Source organism: Diachasma alloeum, unplaced genomic scaffold (genome assembly GCF_001412515.2).
Source record: "Diachasma alloeum isolate Michigan unplaced genomic scaffold, Dall2.0 Dall_scaffold_00180, whole genome shotgun sequence".
NCBI classification, from domain to species: domain Eukaryota; kingdom Metazoa; phylum Arthropoda; class Insecta; order Hymenoptera; family Braconidae; genus Diachasma; species Diachasma alloeum.
In genome coordinates this window covers 2,910,382-2,922,784 of record NW_021680346.1, presented here as the reverse complement: position 1 = coordinate 2,922,784, position 12,403 = coordinate 2,910,382, and the positions used below count along the sequence as shown (strand labels likewise).

The window sequence follows — 12,403 nt, the reverse complement described above, 5'->3', positions numbered from 1 at the left end:
CTCCTGAAGCCAAAACATTTTGTTGAAAACAAAAAGCCACTAGAATCGAAGAAACTGAACTAGTTATGAATAATTTCAGTTCGAATTCATTCAGATAAAAAAATAAAAGATCTTGCATTTCGCTGAGGAATCAATGCTTGTGGTATCGGGGATAATGTAAAATGTAAAAAGATGATAATTGTCTCTTTAATGTGACATATGTACGGAGTTTACGATCTGCGCCGCAAAAAATTGAAACGTCCAAATAAAATATTATACGAGGCCTTGAACGAGATGGAAATAGCACGGGTGTGAGATATGCGTCAAAAAATTCTGAAGTAATCATTCACGTATTCATATTTATTTACATAATTTATGTCGTTCTTACGCTATTCAATACAATTACATTAACATCTTCTCCAGTTATGAACGATAACGCAGAGTAATTTGATTAGCCATATGTACATTTGCAATATTCTCATGACCAATTAAATTGATTATCCGAAAAGTTCTTCAATTTGAAGACTTGTTGATGATTGTGTTGCGGACTTTTCGTCTCTCGTTAATGAAGATTCGGGAAGAGAAGTCTTCAATGGAGTGTTATCATGACTCCGACGTTCCCCAATACTGAGAAGAATACGCAAACATGAACAGAGAGAAAATAATATTGAAGGAAGTGAAAAAAACATCACTGACGTGTCACAGATCTTTAAGATCCACGTGAGAATATTTGATGAATTGGAAGGGATTTACTTGAGGGAAATGAACCAATTTAATCTATTGTAGGACAATCATTTGATCTGAGGGAACTCCATAGGTTTCTATCATAGAAAGAATACATTGACGAGGAAAGAATATTTTTTTCCCAAAAAAATTATCCCCTCGAAATTATTTAATTTTGCCAATAACACAGTTTTCGGCAAGAAAATAGTAGTTTCCTCTTGAAATTATCATTTGTTCCATGGAAATAATAAGTGTTTATTGGACAAAGATATACACTACTCAATAACATTCACTTGATAAAACCGGGGCCTCATATAATTCTCCGTAGAACGAATCTATTTACCCGAAAGACATATAAATGTCTCACGAGAACAATTACTACTACGGAAATTATCATGTTTTGGTGGAAACTTACTTTTTGTCCACAAGTAGATTGATTCAACACGACAAAAGATGTATTGACAGATCTTTTGTCGTGTTGAAATCTATATTTCACGGTAGTTCCTTACCATCTTCGCCACAGATTTTCCAGGAGGAGAATCCCAACGCTGATAGCACAGCCGTAGACGATGGCGAGCATGGCTACGTAGCAGTCAATGATTCCGACGCTCACGAAACTCGTGCTCCCAATGCAAGGTGGTTTCTGAGTGAAGAATTTCGAGGCGACACGAGGTTTCAGCCCTGTTTCAGCTATCCATAAGGCTCTATTGAAAGATCGATTAGTTTAATTGTAACAGAGGGCACTAATAGGGCAGTTTGCGCGCGTCGTTCCGTCGAATTATGCTAAATTGTACAATTTTATGGGGTTCCCTCCATGGATATATATACTTTCGTACCGTAAAATTTGCTACGATTTTCCAGTTAATTTTTATCCACACTTTCTCTCCGTGTAGTGTTTTCTTGCGGAAGGAACTGAATAAGAGCTTTTTAAACCATAAAATTAAGTTAGATCCATTTAAATTGGAATTCCAAGATAGACCTCTTTGAATCATTCCCTCGAGTTATGCTTTTTCGTCTAGATGTAGAGATACAGATGGAGAGTCGTTGGCGTTTGTATTCGGCTACTGCGCCACCTTGCGGTGGCGTCTCCACACTCAGGTTGTCATGACTTCCCTAATCGACATCTCATACCCAATAAATTTTCTTGAAATACAAAACTAGTGATGAGTGGATTTTAATATTATTGTAATCACGACTGAAAAATTCTCCTGACACTCTAAATAGTTGCAATTTCATCCCCTGAATCCCCCTGTCCAATGGCCTCAAACCCAGAACCTTCAGATGGAAAAAATACCCTACCGGTGTAGGAAATTTTACTGTATAGAACGATAATTTTTGCATCCATAGAGGTGTTTTTTTATCGAACAGATCGTAAAATATCCTCTATAAACAGGCATTTTTTCATTGAATTACATTGCGCTCCACGATTACCCTTCATACAGTAAATTTTCCACGATTTTCTAGATAATTTTTATTCAACTTTTCTCTCCCTGCAGACGGCACGAGTCCTTTCGCTCTTTCCGTTCGAAATTTTCTGTTCAAAGCCTGGACTAAAACCTATAAAACCTGTGTTTGGAATCAGAAACATCCCTTGAAAATCCCTGATTATTGTCGTCATTCCTCTTTACCGAAAGGCACATCTCGACACTAGCATTTCCAAAGAAACTTTTAAACATATTCCAAAAACCTACCCAACGCGTATAATTTCCCGGAAGGGCGACTGCCTCTCGATAACGAGCAACGGATCATAAACCTTCAAGTAATCAATCTCCTCGATCCCGCATTTTTCATCCTCCGCGTAGGTCTCCTGCATCATCTGATAACCGAACCCCAAATCCACGTGGAAAGCGAACAGTCCCTCTCTGACTTTCCGAATTCCTTCCTCGAGGGGCATCCAAACCGCCGGCTTATCTTTCACCAATCGCTCATAGAACTCCTTTCTCACGGGATCCTCAAACGCCTAGAATCATACTTTCATATATTCCGGTGTTACATATACTAGATGAAATCATCAGTATTGCACAGCAAAAACGAATGTCTGAATTTCACACACCTTTCGTACACGGAGAGAAATGTTCAGTAAAAACTACGGAACTCACAGTTCGCTCACCGATTATGGAATCGACTCAGAAAATTTAAGTGATGGTATCGGAATTTTTCACAGGAGATTCAGGTAAAAATGACGTGACAGTTCCGTGAAATTTCCTACACCCACATTTCGCTCCGCAATTACGGAAAAGACGTAATTTTTATTGATTATTTTTCCCAATCGGATTTCGACCAATCAGAGCGCAGTATTTGAGGCTAGCCGACAGTTTTATTTCGGATCTTTCCTCTTAGCTTTTGAATATTTCGCAGTAGTTCTTAATTTTTTTAGCTGAATATTTCACAGTGGCTCTTCATTTTTTCGGCTCATTTCAGATAGAATCTTATATTTGACAGTCTATGGAAAGCGGGTTATTCTATTAACATAATTTGTCCAAATCTTCCCCAATTCACCTCCTGATGTTGTCCACTGCAGTCTGCTTGGCCAAAATCCGATTGGGAAAACTAATCCGACAAATACCCCTCGAGATTCAAAATTAATCGGGTATTTCCCTCAAGCTCCCCTGCAAACAAAGCATCGTGCCAGGTCTTGCAGAACAATCCCTCGCTCAAGCGCTCGAAATTTTTTAACCTGCCAAACTTGACACCCTCATTTGTTTGCAACGAAGCTATCGGAAAATACCCGATAATTTTGAAGGTTTTGGGATATTACTACTAAATATTTCTCGCCGTGTAAACATATCTCAGACACTGAAAAACGTCTGAATAAAATGAAAATGTGTCTGAATTTCTGACGAACAGGTGCCCAAATATCGCAATTCATGTTTGAAATTCAGACAAATTTTCATTTTATCCAGAAATTTTCAAGTGTCCGAAAAATGTCTGCAAAAGGTGTGTGAACTTCAAACTTTCGTTTTTGCTGTGTGAGTACCCCGAAGTAGTATCTGTTGTAAACTATATCGAATATCCCGATTTTCAGAGGACTGTTCATCAGGTCGTCCAATGTTTTTATTGAGTCTGCAGTAGATTGGAGAAGTGCCACGATGTTCGCTGTGTAAGCAGCATATAAACTTAGAGCGATTAGCAGGACCATGAGAACGACGATTCGCGTCGAAATGGTTCGGGGCTCACAACTGAAACCTGCAAAATGACGGTGACATGTATGAAAAAATTCAATAGAAAAACTTAGCGAATTCGCTAGGGAATTGTATTGGTGGATGTATTGTTGAATTCATGGTGGCCCGTCGTAGAAAAATATATAAACAATTTCATTATATTAATCCGATAAAATTTTTCATTCCCGATTTTTATTCTTTGCTATTTTTTTATGTATTCTATCAAAATGTGAGGATAGAAATTGAATTGATGGGTATTCTTTCATTATTTGAAAAAATAGATCAATTTTAAAACTTTCCGGAGACATTGAAAAATCGAAATTTTTATTTTCTTGCTGATCATCTCTCCCTGCCTTTTTCTCATTTCCTCTCAATGAAATCAGATCATGAAAGCGAAATTTTTCGTTTTCATGATATGATTTTATTGAGAGCAATTATTATATTATACTGATATTATTTAACATAAATATCTCTTCATTTGAAAATGAGAAAACCTGTTCCCACAATTTGTATACTACAATGGGAATCCAATATCTAATAAATTTAATCCAATAAATTTAATTTAATCTAATTGCAAAGAAAAATTGTAAAGAAAATAAAATAAATTAATTTAAGATACTATAATCTAGCGTTCGCTAGTATACAATACAGGTCAATTTAATATATTCTTTGAATGTGTATAAGATTTATATAAAATATATGTGAACCATATATAAATTTATATTTTACTATTTTTATATTTTTACATTTTATATTTTTTCATTTCTTTCATTTTTATTTGTATTTCATATTTTATTTATATAAAATATATATGAAACATATATAAATTTATATTTATATATAAAATATATATGAAACATATATAAATTTATATTTTATATAACATTTACATGTAAATCAAGCCAATTCCATATATAAAATATATAATTTTCAGAATATCCATTTTTCCGTATGGGGTGTTGAATTTGCTGTGTGATGAATTTGTTTCGTGTTGAATATTCCTGAAACCCCCTGCCGAGAGAACATCTGTTGCACGGACAGTAAAAACTAGTGTCTTCAAGGCGTCTTAATTTAAGACATTAGACCAAAAAATGTGAATTGCTAGTTTACTGGCAAGAATGAATTTCTGTCATTGAATCGATCAATTTAAAAGTCTGTTCCTCTCGACGCGATATTTCCCCTGTTCAACGTATCTTTCTTTGGCAGAGGTATGAACCTCTGCCAACTTCAATAAACTCAAAAAAATTCAATAAAATAGGATGTTAATTGTGGTGAATGAATAGAGTTTATTGAATTTAAATTCTTCCACTAGTGTACCTTGTTGGAAAATAGCACCAAGTAAAACGAGAAGATTATCAGTGACAGTAGGTTTCCCCTCCAAATCTCCCCCCAATCGGGATTCCAAAGGTATTGCCTGCATCTTCTCCCATTCCCACTTCATGGTTATATACAAAAACCCGAAACTGATGGTTAGAAAAGCTACGATGGCGATCCAAACGGAGCGGGCGAAGGGGAGAGTGAAGATGTTGCTGACGTATGACAATGGAGGTCGTCGAAACAAGAATCTCGATCTAAACTTGTCAATTATTGTAAATAATTTAACAACCAAATTGAGCGCTTTGAAGAATTCAACAAGTGGATAATTGCATTCTTTTATAAATGAGTAGTTATTGTTGCAAATAAATTAGCAATTTGCTTTAGAATGGATTCTCTTTTTGTAATTCTTATTTCACTATTCTCTTCTTCTATTTTTTCATGCCATAGTACTATCATCAATTGAAATGTCATCAAAATTTTGCGAATTATTTCATTTCGTCAAATCATTCTACAGTCAGACTCTCTCAAGACTCGAATTCGTTTTCAGTCCGGGTTTAATCAAGGTTCAATCAAGGTTTAATCAGTGTATAGCCGGAATTTAATCAGGGTTTATCGAGGGGCTGGTCACTCCTCAATCGAGTGACTCAGTAATTTCCAGAATCAAATGATTTCCTGTGATTTCCTGTTGATTTCTGTGATTTCTCAAATGATTTTTGTGATTTCTCAATCAGCATTAGAAATCATGATTTCTTTTGATTTTTTGTGATTTCCCTGATTTCTCGCAGATTCTAATGATTTCTTGATTTCAAGAATTCACCGGAGCAATCATGATTTCGGAACCACAGAAGGGGAATCTGTCGATAATAGCAGTTTTTTACATGACGTTACAATACGTAAGGATGTCAAAAATTTCATAGCGTCACATTTTGGGATTGGATGATGTCGAACGCACCGATACCATAACAAAAATTGCAGACTTGAAACTCCAAAATCAATTTCAATTTTACACTTATGAATGATTTCTAATGATTTCGGAAATCACTTGATTTCTTTATGATTTCTGTTGATTTCCGATGATGTCCAGAAATCTTCAGAAATGACCACCGAAAATGGAAATCACTTGATTTCCAGTGATTTCCATTGATTTCTGGTGATTTCCTTGATTTCCAGTCGAGTGGTCCAGTGATTTCCTAAGTGACCAGCCCCTCGGGGTTTATTCAGGATTTAGCCAGAGTTTACCCCAGGTTCTGTCAGAAGTTAGTCGGGACCATGAATCAATATCAATAATTATTCAGCATAATTGTGGTCAATGAATAGAGTTTATTCAAGTCTATATCCCAAAAGCACTCATGCAATTTGATTGATTCCTTATGAAAAATGACGAAAAGGACCACATACATATATGCATACATGAGATATTTTCTAAAAATCGCATATTCAGACCTTTTAGACCATATTTAATTACCCTAATGCAAAAAAGTGAAACTTCAATTTAAGCGATTACAAAGCTTGCATTCGGAAGCAAAATGTTAATTGTTCACAACTTTGAGTTACATCTATTTGAATTTAAATTCTAATATCATTCTCCCGAATTATGTCACAGATGAAAAAATTCAATAGAAAAACCTAGCGAATTCGTTAGAAAATTCAATTAAAATGTTCAATAGAAAGGATTCAACAGAAAAAATCAATAGAATTTATTATAGAAGTTATTATATAATTTATGCCTTTGAGATCATTTCTATAGAATTTTCTCGACTCAAATTTTCTAAATTTTCTCATTTTCTTTACTTGATGAGAAGAAAAAAAAAATAGAATGAACAAAAATTAGAGCATTGGAGCCGAGGAAAATATCTGAAGATATTTTCTACAGCAGAACAAGTTGAATAGAAAAGTTGAATTCTATTGACTTTTCCTATTCAATATTTTCTACCGAACATTTCAATAGAATCGGCCAAACGCAAATAAAAATTTCAATAGAAATCCAATAGAATTTTCCAACGAATTCGCTAGGTTTGTCTATCAAATTTTTTCGTGCGTGGTATCTTCTTCTAGGACACGGCCCTATAATGACGTACCCTGTCGGTGTATACAACTGAACATAATCAACAACTCCGATTCTCTGCGATATCATGAAAGTCGCAGTGCCTCCGATATTAATTTCCCCGCGGTCCAATAGTCCAATCATCCCGTTCCAATTGCCATCTTCATTTTTATACCCCCATGTGCGCTCCACCGTGAAGTTGAAGCTACATCGGACATTGAAATTTCAATTCATTTACGTTAAAATCACGCGATTCAAAGCGATTTAGCTCTGAAATCTGATGGATACACCTACGTTGCATTCATCCGTTCCGAAAGATACACGATCCACATATAACTGGCTTTGGTAACAGCATCGATCAGCTTATCTTGGTAATCGGTGAGATGATTAATCGTGTTGAGATCTGTCATCTGGAATATTCACAGGTCATCAAGATGACTCACTCAATCTACGAGATCTTCGAAATTTGGTCAAGATCAATCAGCTGAAAATTGCGTATCTACTACAAAAACAAGGTGTCTGACAGCTATCTGAATTTAACATGACAGATGGTAAAAAACGTCTGAATCTTCCAGTTTCTGAAAATCTGACTAATGTTTGAAAATTTCAACCACCGTTTCTGTCTGAAAACGATGGTAGACATGTTTTGTGTTTGAAAAATTTCAGGTATTTATTTTCAGATATTTTCTGTATCAGAAATTCAGTTATTTATGAGCGATTCAAACATTTCACTATTAAGATATCTCACTTGATTCAGACAGCAAAGTCCATTGAAACGTTATTTTTTAAGATATTTCTCATGTCTGAAAAGTTGACTCATTCACTGCAAAAACTAGGTGTCTGACAACCATCTGAATTTAACCCTAGTCTGGTCACCTGACGGGAAAATGCGACTTTAGTCACCTTCGCGGGAGAGTGCCGCCATGTTATTTAGGCTCCAGCGTTGCCGAATCCACTCTACACTTCCCGGGCGCGTTTAGCGAGTTGCCAGCAACGTCGCGCAACAGGCAATTTCATTTAACACGGAAAAAAATTGTTCACCTACTGGAAATAATTTTTTTTCTCCCAGAATTAAGGATACAATATTGAAAAAAAAAGTACTAGAATTTTCCAGATACTTCAATTGACGAATTCAATTTTTCTCAAATTTTTCCGGTTAACCAGTTGATGGCAAGGTGAATGAAATGACGTGTTGCGGCAATAGACCTTTTCATTCTGGAAATCTAGGGGGAATATTTATTTCGTTCATTCAACGTAAAAATCTCCGAAAAAACCATGGAAAATTCTGATAAATATTGAACTTTACAATGATATACACTTGAGCGTTCAGAAACCATGATTTATGTGTAAATTCGATAAAGTGTCCGCAAATCCTAGGGGAATTAACATGGGAAAAAAGTGTCCGCAAATCTAGTGACTCTCAGAATGAAAAGGTCTATTCCCTCGCATGGTGACCAGTCAAGGGTTAAGCTGGCAGAATCTTTAAAAGTGTCTGACAATCTAATTGATGTCTGAAAATTCCAAACACCGCTTGTGTTTGAAACTGATGTCTGTATCTTAATTTCAGATATCTTGGTGTCTGAAATTGAAATACCTCCATTGATTCAGACATATTTTAATGTCTCAAAAGTGTCTACAAAATCGTCCCAAAAGTGTTTGAAAAGTGTCTACTAAAGTGTCTGAAATTCAGACATTAGTTTTCGCAGTGTAGACAGCTCACCACGAGACTCGTTTTCAGAACAGTCCCCTGCAGATTGACTCTCCTCCTCGAAGATTGATCGTGACTGCAAAGACACAGACCACCTTCGTCATCCCAGCTCCCTAGATTCTCGATGGTCAGGCTGTGATCAGAATTGGGACGATACAGTGACGACAGCTGTACGGTAGTTTCGTTCAATCTCTGGCCGACGATAACTTCACTATCAGGGAAGATGTCGAAGTTGCTCAACAGGCTGATCAACGTGTCCTCGTTCATTTCCACCATCGATTGCAGATAAGGTAATCCTCGCAGTTCATCCTGATTCCGCAAATCCCGAAGTATGAGCCATTTGGCAGGTGCGATGAACAGTCTTCTTGTGTTTGCCTAAAGGCATCATTTTGCGACTTTCGAACTTCTTAGATACTATCGTGAGAGGCAGATAATGACTATAAATAGGAGAATACCTTAATGAGGAAGTCAGCACCGTCCGGACAATCTAGATCAACAACGAAGTAATGATTGTGAGTGGCGATCTGAGAGATGTCAATCAGATCTGAATCGTTGAAAGATGCGATTTTGTGCAGGAGATAGTTCCGGGAGATTTGTCTTGAGAATTTTACGATGTCGTCTGCAACCACACCCAAAATGAATCTCCAATTTGTTATGACTGGAGAGAAAGGAAGAAATCTTGTGGTTTTTGCTTCCGGATCTAAGCTTTGAAATTGTTCAAATTCAACGTAAAAGAAACTCCTACTTCTGCAGCCATTAACGGGAATAGCAGTAATTTTAATAAGAATTGAAAAAAGGAGAGAATCGTAAAAGAAAAAAAAAAATTCTTCCATTATTTGCCAACGTTTTGAACACACAAAGTGTTCTTCATCAGGGCATTCATTTATTCTCTATTTATCAACCCATCAGTTCTTCAAAGATTGTTGCAAAAATATCTTAAACCAAAGAAATCTCAAAATTTGATAGAACACAACAGTCAATGGAAAAATCAAATTCAAGTATTGGATTTTTTGTGTTATATCGATCCAGTATGATCTGAAAAGTCTGAAAATGCAATTTTTAGACCTCGTCCGTATGTGTATGTGTATGTAACAAAGTTATTCTTCAATTGTTCGCTAATGAGTGGATGGAATTAAATCTTGTTTTTCAAATGTAGTTTTCTTAATTTTCGAACTTTTTCGAATATCGATTGTCCCACGATAACTAAAAAAATGTTCTGAACTGACTAAATGATAGCTTAAAAAATTGTTTGGATGTCCTTTTGACCGAGTTCAAAGATGAGGGCGATAGCAATAATCGTTATTTTGATTTATTTGAAAATTTGCAAAAATTTTGTATTTTTTGAAAATGGTAATTCCGACGATATCTTTGAATATCATGCTTCAAATAAATTCAATCATAGCTTAAAATGTTTGTTTTAATGCCACTAAGTCGAAGTTAAAAGATGATTACGATAGATATATTGGTTGATTTGATTTTTATGATTTTTGAAAATTTCGAATTTTTCATGAATTTCCCTGAAAGTGAGCTTTCTGATGGTTTCTTCAAATGTGATGTTTCAAATTCATTCAAGTATGTATAAATAAAATTTTTCTATTAACATTTTATCGAAGGGCAGAGGGGAGAGATAGAACCGTAAAAAAGACAATCGGTTGTATAGAAGAAAGGGATACTAAGAATAATGATGATGATAACATTCAACTGAGTTGAAAATCTGACAAAATTAGTTGAAAAGAAATCTTATTCAATTTAACAAAATGAAATAAACAATGAATTATACGTGATAGAAGGAAATTATGTGCAAAATAACCATTCGGAAGCATATTGCTAAGTTATTAGCAAAAATACCTATACTATATGCAATACAAGACCAATTTTTCACTTGTAAACTTATGGAGTCTTAGCATCACCTGACTCCATACAGAAGAACCCAGTGAAGCTGGACGAGACGAGAAGTGATGAGCTCACATCAGTAATGAAGTTTCCAATGATTGCATCGATCCGATCGGATCTCCCGCGGGCCAACAAATTAAGTAATATCCAGGCAATAGCTATTGCCCGAATTTCACGCATCATGTACTTCCGCGGAAACACAATAGCTACAGATTACGGGATGCGCCCAGCATTCTGGCCAGCCAAATTGCACTGGATACGATTACCTGATTATTGCAATGAACTTATGTTGATTAAAAACTGATATTTCTTGGATTACAAGTCGAGACGGTCGACCGAATGGCGAATAATCTAGGGTTGGCTGCGCAAACAAAGGAAGTGGAGGTGGTGGTTAAAGCTTTCAGGCATTCAAGCCTAATGACAAGGGGTATCGTGCAATTGCTGGATAATAGCATGGAGGCGCTCTGCGCCTGTACTTCTGAGGTAATGAAAGTGTTACAGTGTTTAAGGGTCTTTTATCAGTTTGCTATTCCCACGTTGTCTTATACTTGTTTCTTCTCCGGGTTTAAGAGCCTTTCTGTTGCTTCAGTACAAATAGTGTAGCCATCTGATGCGCATCGCAAGGCTGTGGGTTACTGTCCAAGGGTGAGTAATTACTTCGACATTTTTTAGAAGAAAAGCCATAACGCGGGGGAATGATTCGACGAGGTCCATCTGAGAATTCCAGTTTAACCCCTCAAGAACGGGGTCCATATACGTATTTGCACCCAAGCGAAAACGTATGATTCTGTACAACACTGGATAATTCCAAAACTGTGACAGATAATCCATTTCTGCCAAGGCCATTCGAAAGCTGGAGAGTGTAGCTTCAATTTTTAATGCGTTTTATAATTTTTCATGCATCAGAATTTATCGAATCTTCGTGATATTAAGTACACATCAGGGTTCGTAACAGAAAGGCCTAATAAAGAAGGGGTTAAGGCCTGGGTGGATTATCTTTCGAACGTTATCTCGATTGTTTTCCATCTTTATAATGTAAAATATATCACAATTTTCATTGGATTTTACATCAGGCAGGAGTCCCTAAAAATTATGATTGTACAATCAAAAGAGTAGAAAAAAATGAACATTTTCAAACAATGTTTTAAATAAAGATTAAGAAATAAGTGCGATAGAGAGGAAATAGTGAATGGATAATTTATCATAGTAACTAACGATCTGACAGCCATCGATTGCAGTGACGAATGACGACCTAATAGCCATTAGATACATCAAATTATTAATTTGCAATTTCCTCCCTATTGGGTTTATTTCCCAATATTATTCAAAAACGCTCTTTGAAAATCTTCAGATTTTTTTATACGTTTTTTTGATTGTGCAATGATAATTTTTGAAGATTCCTGGGCTATGTAAAACTGAATAGCAATTGGAGATCATTTCAGATTATCAAAATAAAAAATTGTCCATGGTCTTTCCTTCTTTCTCGAATTTCCTAGAAACTCCTTTCACTCCCTCGAATTTTCTGGAAACTCTTTGAATTCGCTCGAATTTTCTAGAAACATTTTGAATTTTTTCGAA

General features: G+C 35.8%; 1 protein-coding gene across 1 annotated transcript; it reads right to left on the bottom strand.

The window, feature by feature from the left end:
• Positions 1-362: 362 nt before the first annotated feature.
• LOC107044180 (ionotropic receptor 75a) lies at positions 363-11,048 on the bottom strand. The gene is made up of 10 exons (XM_015265975.1): positions 10,843-11,048; positions 9,388-9,551; positions 8,945-9,307; positions 7,519-7,634; positions 7,259-7,429; positions 5,181-5,434; positions 3,680-3,888; positions 2,394-2,662; positions 1,212-1,406; positions 363-606 (listed from the first exon to the last, which is right to left on the bottom strand). The coding sequence occupies exons 1-10, from the start codon at positions 11,006-11,008 to the stop codon at positions 477-479; spliced, it is 2,037 nt and encodes a 678-aa protein (XP_015121461.1). The 5' UTR covers positions 11,009-11,048; the 3' UTR covers positions 363-476.
• Positions 11,049-12,403: the final 1,355 nt, after the last annotated feature.